At 38.1% G+C, this 10,866-nt stretch overlaps 1 protein-coding gene across 1 annotated transcript; it reads left to right on the top strand.

Moving 5' to 3' along the window:
- The first annotated feature begins 520 nt into the window (after positions 1-520).
- On the top strand, positions 521-10,464 carry LOC149817967 (protein S-acyltransferase 21-like). Its single transcript, XM_089986029.1, has 10 exons — positions 521-1,055; positions 2,886-2,999; positions 3,110-3,200; positions 3,298-3,503; positions 6,543-6,611; positions 6,706-6,777; positions 6,915-7,043; positions 7,803-7,883; positions 7,979-8,173; positions 8,973-10,464. Exons 1-10 carry the CDS (start codon positions 1,011-1,013, stop codon positions 10,074-10,076), a joined length of 2,106 nt encoding a protein of 701 aa, XP_089842155.1. The 5' UTR covers positions 521-1,010; the 3' UTR covers positions 10,077-10,464.
- The last annotated feature ends 402 nt before the right edge of the window (positions 10,465-10,866 follow it).

The raw sequence follows: 10,866 nt of genomic DNA, 5'->3' as shown, positions 1-10,866 counted from the left end.
TTTCCAATGTTTGATAGTCATGAGTGATTTTGAAGCATCATATTGGTTTGGCAAAGCAGCCTCACATTCTGACATCAAAGCACTACATATTTTATCATACCACGTCACAAATATCACCGATGTTTTGAAAATACAAGGTCGACTGAATTTATTTTTTTAATATTTTTAAGGGGTTAATTTTTTAATAAATTTTGTTTTTAATAATACGTGTCATCTGATGGTAAAAAGTTGATCGATTCTAGTCGATTCGATTTGATTTTTTCATTTTCTAAAGAAACCGACTCACTTAGAGAACCGATTTTAACAACACTTCTAGAACAAACAAGCAAGTGCCTTTTCTATAGAGAGAGAGAGAGAGAGAGGCTTAGTCCTGTCATTGACTTAGTAAAGTATGCACAGAATGGTAATGCCATCACCCAACAGTGGCTTTTGTTTGGTAGCAGTAAGTAACAAACGAGACGGGTGAGGCAATACATAATTGAATTGTTTTCTTTCTCTCTCTATTTCTTTTCTCCTTTTTGTTGGAGTTGGGGAACATTTATGGCAATGGGGGGAAGGAGTTGTGATGTCTCCAGCCTCACTTGCTGAAGTCAAAATCTTGTGCCCGTTATAATGACTAATCAGAACGGCCTCAATTTAATTCTCCCTTCTTTTCTGATTTAACTAAAAGGAAGGGAAAGGGAGTTGGTTTCCTTCTTAGCTTTTTGGTTTGGAAGAGAGAGAGAGAGAGCAATGGTTTTAGAGTTCATCCCAGACTCCCAAAGGTTGTATTGATAGGAGTGAAGAATCTATATTTAGTTTTGTTTTAGGTGTAGTTTCTTTTGGATGTGCGCCTGGGAGCAAGCCTGTTTGTGTTTCTGAGATCTCAAAATGCGGTAAGGGATTACAAAAGCCAGAGAGAGAGAGAGAGAGAGAGAGAGAGAGAGAGAGAGAGAGAGAGAGAGAGAGAGAGAGAGACTGGTTTGCAGTGTGATGCTGTGTGGTAGTCGGCCTCTGCGTCCTCAGAGATCATGGCGAGGCGTCATGGATGGCAACTCCCGGCTCACACGTTTCAGGTATTTTACTCATCTTTGTTTCTCTTTATTTGGGGGATGCCCACTTGATGATTTGCCTTATTCTTTGCTAAAAACGGTATTTTTGATCTTTCGCTCGGGTACCCATTTGATGTTTTTCATTATATGTTGTTACCATCAAATATTTTGTATTGTTACTTTTTTCTGGTTGCCCATTTCGGGGATTCTATATTTCGTTTCAATGTTTTATGTTATATTCTCTTTTGATACCCACGCGATCATTTGATCATCTGCTTTGCATTTGCCTCTACTTGTTTCTTTTTTGGTTTTTTTATTAACTACCTCTATTAACCATGGTTAAGGCTGCAGGTCTTCTAAGGTATATTCCTCTGTGATCCATAACATTAAGTGGAGTTTGTGTTCTTGTCATATTATTTGGTGGTATAAACTCTTAAAGGCGATCACTGCAATTTGTCTTCGAACTATTTAATGATGGAGTTAAAATGACTTATTTTGCTCAGATCAATAATCATATATTCGTGTATTACAGTGTGATGAGAAGCATATCTGTTTCGTGGTTGTCTTGATTCGTTTTTCTTCACTTGTCTACAATGTATGCGGCCTTGCGGTTATGCTGCATTAGACGATGTTATTCTCAAGTTCTTTTGATGAAAAGAGAAAAATAGATTGTTAGCAATTTCATGCCGATTGGTGAAGTTTAGAGATGTAGGAGCTGGTTCTGAAATGGCCATCCAGGAAATTTCTTGTTTTCTTGCGAGGATGTACTTAAGGATAGATGAGGTTTGTGCATTCTCTCTCATGATAATGGTCTTACCTTGCTAAAGTGGTAGATGGTGAAACGATGATCAAGGATGAATCTATTGGTGTTGTCTATATGAAGTTGCAAAAACAGAAGTTTCAAGATCAGAAATGGTTGCAGTTCAATGTGCTTAGACACCTGGTATATCTTCCCTTTGTTTAGATAAGTTGGACATTGCGAAGAAACTTTCAAATCTGGACTGCATGTCCTCGATATTCTTTCTTAGTCTTATCCTATAAATAGGCTGGTGTAAAATATGGCCATTAACTGGATACAACACAAGAGACCAATATATGACCCTTAAGTGGACATGATGAACCAGTATGCAATCCTTAAGTGGACATGATTTATCAGTTTGCTGTGTTCATTATGTCAGCATTTTTAATGCCTATTTTGTTTATTTCCAGTTCTGGTTTTTCTTCTTTGGACTGGGTTCCTTAGTATGGGGGAAGGTTCTCTTTACTTCAGAAGGAATAAAGAAACGAAGAAGTGAAGGTGGATTGCTGTATCTTCAGCATGCCAGTGTTTAGCACTTTTCACATTGTGTGGTTTTCTCCTCAAAATTTTCCTCTTAATCCTGTGTTTTCCTGTGTGGATGTGCACGTGCTTGTTAGTTATACATGCACACTCGCACAGATACTCAGACTTTACATATTGTGCTGTATAATATAGTACATCCTTCATGCAAGCATAGGCTTGAATTTGTTTCTTCTTGCTTTTTAATTGGCTCTCCTATGTTTTTTTTTCAATAGGCTTCTATGAGCTCGAGTTACTTGCAGTCATGAATTATTTTGTGGCTACATGATTTTTGCATTCTCTGTTTTTGGATTTCAAACCTCGTCAAATATTTTCCAACGATGCATGAACTAATAATTGATATGTGGTGACATTTAAACTGTTATGGCCAGATGGTTGAGTAATGGACATCTTAATAAAGGGTCCTTGGTTCAAAACTCAAATCTTATTGCTATCTAGATTAAGAGCTTCATCCATCATGTTTCTTTTTCTTACTTGTGTTTGTCTTCATGACTCTCTGATTTTGTTGCTGACAGGTTGTAGCTATAACCGTGTTCTTCTTGCTAGTTGTTGCATTCTATGCCTTCTTTGCACCTTTTCTTGGCAAGAATGTCTTTGAATATGTGGCGATGGGAGTTTATACCCCGCTGGTAAGGGAACTTGTTTTAATTGGCTACCCACTTGAATTTTCAATGGCTATTTGTCATGGGGAATTTTACATAAGAATGACATTTTCTTTATCATCTTCAAAAAATTTTAGGCACTCTTGGTTTTTATATTGTACGTTCGATGCACAGCTATTGACCCTGCAGATCCAGGCATCTTGATCAGCCCTGATGAACGATTAGCTGGTAGAAATAATCTTGGTTTTCCTGGTCAATTGTTCTCTTGAACTACTTATGAGTTAATGATGATACTTATCAATACCATGTGAACTTGTAAAACTAGGTAAAAAATCTTCCCTGGGAGAACCTGAAACAACAGAGCTAAGTTACTCACAAAGTTCTGTGAAGCAGAATTCTGGTTGTTGTTCCTACATTGGAGGCTTTTTCTGTGGGTTGCTAGTGAAAGAAGACTGCTGGAAAAGTGATGATGTTAATCAGCCGCAAACCAATGAAGAGGATGCTCTATTCTGCACATTGTGCAATGCAGAGGTACATATTACTTCTGGACTTTACAGCTTCAAATTATTTTCAATCTATATCTATATATATATATATATATAGTTTTTCCTATTGATTTCCTGATCTACAGGGACAGAAACCTTTATACTTGTTGATTTACTTTCATAAAAATAACTTGTTGCATATGCCTTTTTTTCTGACTTTCGGTAATTTTTATTGGGGGTATACACATTGTGCTTATTTCATGGTACCACAAACTTCAACAGCCATTAATAGAATGAATTCATTACTTTGATATTTTTCTCTTACTAATATTCTGGTTCCTGTGTCTCTTGTCTAGTCAAAGTCTCAGAAGAATTCTTGGTGATTAATCGGAATTAGTTACACGCTTCCATTTCAATTTTTTATCTCACTTCTGTAACTACGAACTTTTATACAGGCTGATAATGAGCATTTATGTGAGTTTGTGCAATTAATGCTGTAGATTATGTGGGTTTGCATAGTTATTACTGTAGGCTATTACCTTTTTTAATTGTGACTACACCTTGTGCTGTACCAGAAATAGTAGCCTAGAACCAAATTCCGTAGGTTTTCACTCATATAGTCCTTCTTTCCAGCTATGTCACATGGATACTTCATTTTGCTGCCCCTCCTTGTATACTAGTCAAATTGAGAACTTGAAAATGGCTGTATCCCTATGTCCACAGGCATACCATGTGACATAGGTTTCGAGTTTTGAGACTCAGTCGAGTTATATCATGTTGCTGGTGTTTTTGGAGTGCATCTATTGGGCTACTGTCTTGTGGGTTTGGTTTTCAGAGTGGATTCATGCGGCTACCTGCTTTGGATACTTCTGCTGGCTAGAGAGGTGCTCCTGCTTGCTATTTGTTTTGGAGCATTGTATACGTGAAATTCCAAGCTTTCATACTACTAATGCCATTTGCGCACATGGTAACACCATGATTGATTTTCTGGACATGGAAGTTCTCTTTAGCTTGGTTTGTGACATCTTAAACCTTGATAGCATGCACTGGTACTGCATATCTATGTGAAAGACATGGGTTTTTTGAATGCTCCTCCACAATTATGATTTAGCAGTCAATTCCAAATTTTATCATTATCCTTTATGAACTATGTGAATGATGAAGCTCCTAATGCTATATATACCAACTAAAATATCATGGTGTAATAGCTAGTCAAAGGCATCATGTTCATTATTTAAGTAAGTGAACTTTTTTGTTATGGTTGAGGATTCTAGAAGCATCTCACTAAATATAAAGTATCTTGTAGAGACAAAACCTTGTTTGTGCTCTTTTTGTGGAATCACAAATGGTTGCCCTTTTTAATGTCTCATATGTCGACTGCTTCTGTGGATTGTTGTGGCTTGGCCCAAATTGTTGTTTCATTAGCACTTCATTTTATTGGTTAATGTCGGCCCATTGACAACAACAACTACGCCTTCATCCCAAAACAATTGGGGTCGGCGATATGAACCAACAAAGAAAATCATTCTGGGTCTTCCACATGAATCCTTCTCCTCCAATCATTTCTATCCAATGCCATGTCCTCGGTGAGGTTCAAAGCCTTCATATCCTTTCCTATCATCTCCATCCAAGTCTTCCTAGGCCTACCCCGACTTCTTTTAACTAATCTATTTTCCCATTTCTCCATCCTTCTAACTCGAGCATCATTAGGCCTTCGCCGAATATGTCCAAACCACCGTAAACGATTCTCTCTCATCTTATTTTCAATGGGTGCAACGCCTACCTTCATGGCTTATTTAATATGTCGGCCCATTGACTTATTTAAAATTTGATTCACATAATTTGGCCAAGAAGGTACATATCCATATCACTTAAGTGCACATAAATTGATTTACATGGTTTTCATGGCATTGGACTCACATAAGTTAGTTATATAAGTTGAGAATTCAGTCCTCCAAGTTGCGTTTCATTAGATTTTGAAATAATAAAATGATGCAATAATTCTTTCTAACCTTCAACATGAAAGCAAAATGCTTCAGTTTAGTGAAGAAAGATTTTCATTAAACAAAAAAAGGGCTATTTGCAAAAAACATGTCCATGTTTTTCAGATAATTCAATTTCCTAACTACTTTCACCATATTTCCAACACATGACTCATTTTTGTAACGTACTCTGTAGCATTAGAGGTTTTTTCTAAGATATCGCACTAGTAGTGCACCATATGTACTGTGAACATTTTCAGAATGTCAAAACGCATTTCAAAGGTTCTTTCTGCTATATGATTTCCTTTCTTCGAGGAGAATGAGATTTGCAACGTCACAAGCTGTCTCCTTTAATAACTTTCCTGGAGATTCTAGACATGCCAAGTAGTTGAGCTTATGAGATTGCACAAAAAAATTTGGAGCAAATGCAGTATTTTTTGTAGTTGTGTTGACCGTTCCTTCTTCAGGTGACTGGTGCTCTTTTGTATGAAAAACTGGCATTTTGCCATTTGGCAGCAGCGAGTTGTCAGTCTTATTTTTTCAAACTCGATAGCTTGGTCACAAAATCATGTTCCTTTTCTGGCTCGTTGAAGTAGGTATTTCATGTGGTGTTCTTAGGAGTGAGCAAACCTCATATTATCAAATACATAGTACATCAACTGTGACTCAAAAAGAGATACAAAAGAGACTATGATATATCATGTTATGAAATCATGCCAAATGTATACATCTTGAGATGGATGATGACACAAATAGCTGTATTTTATGTTTATACTGAACTGAAGATTGTCAATTTATGTTATCTCTGATCTGCCACGAACTCACAAGGCTTCATCCGAGCCTTTCAAATTGCTGTTGTGTTGGTCCCAACTGTTCAAATGGAAAATCAGTTCACAAGTTCAATCTATTCTAATGCTTATGTTTCTTCAGTGGCTCAAGTGTCATTCACCATCAGGTCAAAGTTGGTTCTTAATGATTGTCAGCTGTTACTATTTTCTGGTTGCCTTGTTCAAATGTTCGGACATATTCTTAATGTGTTGATCCTGCTGCCATAGTCTGCGTTGGGCGTCTTTTACATTGTTTCACTTTTTGTTGCACTTCAGGTACGAAAGTTTAGCAAGCATTGCAGAAGTTGTGACAAATGTGTTGATGGTTTTGATCACCATTGTCGAGTATGTAATTCGGTTTCCTCTTTAAATTTCCCCAAAATTGTTGTTTACATGTATCTGAGTTTATTTAATGATGGAGAGCTATTTTCACTTCCAGTGGTTAAATAATTGTGTGGGGAGGAAAAACTATGTTACTTTCGTTGCCTTAATGGCTACAAGTCTTGTTTGGGTAAGTTTAATATGGTAAAGTTCAAGTTCAGTGCGTTCTTCCTCTTTAGTTGCTGGTTTAACTTTTGATTGTTCAATCTGATGTTTTACTAATGATGCTTTATCTGCTGCATGTGTCCCTTGTGCTTTATTTGACAGCTTATGGTTGAGAGTGGGGTTGGTGTTGCCGTCTTTGTTCGATGTTTTGTGGACAGAAAGGAAATGGGAAATCAGATAATTGATAGGCTTGGTAATGGGTTTTCCCGGGCTCCATTTGCAACAGTTGTGGTATGCATTGATCATCTGAGCTTCACATGCTTGTTCCCTTTCAATTTTGAGAGTGCAACATTCTGTGGATGCATTTCTTCTGTTGTTTCTTGATGAATATAAATTTTAAAATGTCAAGCACTTTTGATTATTTATATTTTCCTGGGAAAAAGGATAAATCTTAGAATCACATTGTGGGATATACAAACTTAAAATATTGAGAATATTTGGATACTGAACCATTGTCATCACAAAGTCATGTATACTTAAAGTTGAAGGTATGCTCGGTACTTTCATCCATAAGCATGATGATGTTGTGATAAGCTAATCTTTTGTTTTTTCACCACTCAAGGCCATTATCTTCATGAATATGTATTCTGTAATTGCTTTTATGCTTCATGCTCATTACACTGTCATAATTTGAACTGTTTTGGTCTGTGTATAAAGATCTTGCTTTTTACCTTTTAGTGGTGTAATTTAGTAACCAAACTTTTTTATTATGATGTTTTGTTTTTACTTTTTCAAATTTATCAGGTCAATTTTTTCGGATTTTTTCTTTAAAAAACACTTCAAAACTTAATAAACTTAATCAAAGCAAGCAATATTTATGACCATGAACTGTTTTGAGGTATTATTTATCAGATATTGCATGCTTACCTTCATGACTGTCTTGGTTTGCATAACTTTCTCCTTTCCTTCGAATTCCCGTAGGAGCTTATGAATAGGTTATTCTTACCCCCCAATTTTGTTTTTTGCTCATATGGTTTTTTGGTTTTGCAGGCTATATGTACAGTTGTATCTTTACTAGCCTCTATACCTCTGGGAGAACTATTCTTTTTCCATATTATACTGATTCGAAAGGTCTGTTTTGCTGAAATTTCTGTGCAACAATCCTTTTTTCTTCCTTTATTGTTGCACTATTAAATAACCTACAATTGTAAATTTGTAATCAACAGGGTATCACTACTTATGAGTATGTGGTGGCAATGAGAGCACAAAGTGAGCCCCCTGGTCCCTCTGTAGATGGAGATCAGCAAAGTTTACCTACTTCACCAACAAGTTCAGCTGCTACTGGCTTAAGTGGAGGAAGTTCGCATGGTCTGCAATATAAGGGTGCATGGTGTACACCTCCAAGAGTATTCGTGGATCAGGTTCTTTTTATACTTATATATTATATAAAACATCATTCATGTTCAAATGTTTACATTTCTATTGTCATCCGTGTTCAAGTTAGTTTGTGTGGTCATGAAGACTGTCCAGCTTCAATTGACCTTCCAGCAGGACTCAAGTCCGAGTCAGGAAGGGACAATAGTGATCTGATGTCCTCAGACAGCTTATGTTAACATCTTAGGCTGCTGTAACTCATCTTGGGTTGGTATGGTTCATGTTCAGTAGAACAAATGAGCTTGGCATGAATGTAGTTGCCAGTCACTGTGACAAAGACCTAATAGTCACTCTCTGCATTAATTTGATTTCCCTTGTTTTCAAGAATATAACCAAATGATGTGCATTTCCTTTTTATCTTTTCAAATCGCTGTTATTTATTCCTTTGGAAAAAAGAAGTTTCATTATTTATTGATTGTCCTTGGTGTTAGTCAAATTGGTTATGCTCTCAGTGCATATCCTTGATTATTGTTCTCTAAAAATATGTCAATGTTTTAAAGATGGTTACTTGCAGGACTCTTATTTTTTCTGTTTTACTAAATATATTATAAGGTCCTGCCATCTGTAAGAAATTGCATTCAGCTATTTTGAACGTATTGATGTTGTGTAATTTGACCTTTTGTGGTAGCTTCCCAAGTCAGTTATGAGAAGTGGAAACTCCAAAAAGGTTATGGTTGCACGTGCTATCAATGCCCAAGCTCCTTAGTGTTGGTTGCACATGCATAATCTGAATATTTTTAGTTTGAAGTTTTTGTCATGAAACTCATTCTAGTGGTATGATGCCAGGATGAGATAATCCCTCATTTGGGTCCTGGAAGGGTTCCGTCAACTGTCGATCCAGATGCTGTTGGATTCTCGGATAGAGGGAAGAGATTACCCAAACGTCAGGTCAAAATCAGCGCATGGAAGTTGGCTAAACTGGATTCAAATGAGGCAATGAGAGCCGCTGCCAAAGCTAGAGCCTCATCATCTGTGCTTCGGCCGATTGGTTCACGTCATAATCCTGATTCAGGGTACTGTTCAAGTGAAAATGCTAGTGGTGCAAGTAGTATCAGCACAGATCTTGGTCTCCCTAAGGATGCCAAGAGCAGCCTTAGGTTATCTTCGAAGAACTCATATCCCCCAAGCCGAGCTAGTAGGGATGATATTGAAGCAGGAACTCGAAGTGTCAGCAGTTTCAGCAGTCCTGCACATACCAATAACTCAGCTGCACTGAGTCCTCTGCCCTTAGAGCTACCCGCTGCCTCTCCTGATGCTGAGCAGTTGACGTTCACTGTGGGGAGGTTGATGACAAACAGAGAACACTTCAATCCAATTTATCAATCATCTGCCGATCGTTCTCCATGGTCAGCTAAGACAAATGATGCCCATGAAAGTATCGTAAGCCATCGCCTTGACGAAAAGTTGGTGAAGAAGAATAGGGGCAATATCAAAGACCAAAGGCCTTCTGTCATCTGGGATCCAGCGGCTGGTCGTTATGTTTCAGTTCTGCCATCTGGTGGAGATAATCATCCACTGGGAAACAGAACCAGCTCATCTCAGACTGTGGAACCAGAGACTTCCGCTGCAGCAATTTTGAATCCAGATCCCCTTAAGCGTGGTCCTCACAAGCTCTCGGGCACAGATGAACAACCAAAGACATTCTCTGGATCATCAGCGCAGGCGCAGAACTTGGTTTGCACAGAGCAGTCTATATTCTTCGGTGGTCCTTTGTTAACAGCTGATGTAACAGAAAGTTCTAGGCAGCGCAGCTTATCAAGGCCTAACCAGGAAAATGCATCAGGTTCACGGACTCAGGAAGCAAGAACAGGGAGAGGAAGAGGGTCTGATCAGTTTCCGGTGTTCATTCCAAAGGATTCTGAGGCACCCCATTCATCCAGGATGTCCTAATGTTTCATCTTTTGTTGATGGATGCCATAAACATCGTTGCCCCGGATCTGAAATTTGATTTTTATGCAAGAATGATGATGGATGCAGAGTTTCAGTCATGGATGAGTTGCATTTCTGCGAAAATGAATCATGCTCTGCATGGTGAATTCGAGTTCTTAACTTTTAGTTGCGTAGGTTTGCGAGCATGCAGAAATCTGGAGCTGCATAGGCATATTCAGAGAACACTGTGTGCAAGCATGCATGAGTTACTCGCCAGCAGCACCGAAGTGAACATGGCCATGCTTGTAAATTAGGAACTTCTATTGATCCATCAAGTGCATGATATACTGACTGCCTTGTCAATCTTTGATGCGTGTGCATGCTTTTATTTTTTTACTTTTTTTGACTAGTGAACTGGCTTGAACGAAGTGAGTTTGCGGTGTTCAAACTTGGCTTGTTTGTCAACATAGGCTTGGATTTGAGCTCCGAGCTTTCCTTGTCAATGAGCTGGAGTGGAGGTCGAACTGGCTCGTTTGCAGGCTTGGCTGGAGCCGAAGTCCTTTTGAATGACAAAATATTTATTTCAAAGAGGGGGCGAAGAGAAGATTATTTATCAGTAACAAAGAGAAGAAATGAACCCTCAGACTTGTATAGCAAGTAATTCCTCTTGCATGTGTGTGGGTGTGTGCGCCCCGCTTGCCCAAGCCAGCTACAACCTAATTGGGATTTCATGAGTCAAGTCATTTTGACTCAGTCTAACCTCATAGATGTGTTTAGCATAGTTGGTTTAGTGGGAATCAACCATTGTCAC

Source organism: Nuphar pumila, chromosome 13, assembly GCF_984573655.1.
Source record: "Nuphar pumila chromosome 13, dmNupPumi1.hap1.1, whole genome shotgun sequence".
NCBI classification, from domain to species: Eukaryota; Viridiplantae; Streptophyta; class Magnoliopsida; order Nymphaeales; family Nymphaeaceae; genus Nuphar; species Nuphar pumila.
The sequence above is the reverse complement of the archived record's forward strand: the minus strand, read 5'-3'. Positions and strand labels throughout refer to the sequence as shown.

What these genes read in the sequence shown, in the direction of transcription:
- LOC149817967 (XM_089986029.1), top strand. Translation starts at nt 1,011, where the DNA reads ATGGCGAGGCGTCATGGATGGCAACTCCCGGCTCACACGTTTCAG. An exon ending in GCACATTGTGCAATGCAGAG is followed by an intron (nt 3,504 to 6,542) that starts GTACATATTACT and finishes GTTGCACTTCAG; the next exon opens with GTACGAAAGTTTAGCAAGCA. An exon ending in CAAGAGTATTCGTGGATCAG is followed by an intron (nt 8,174 to 8,972) that starts GTTCTTTTTATA and finishes GTATGATGCCAG; the next exon opens with GATGAGATAATCCCTCATTT.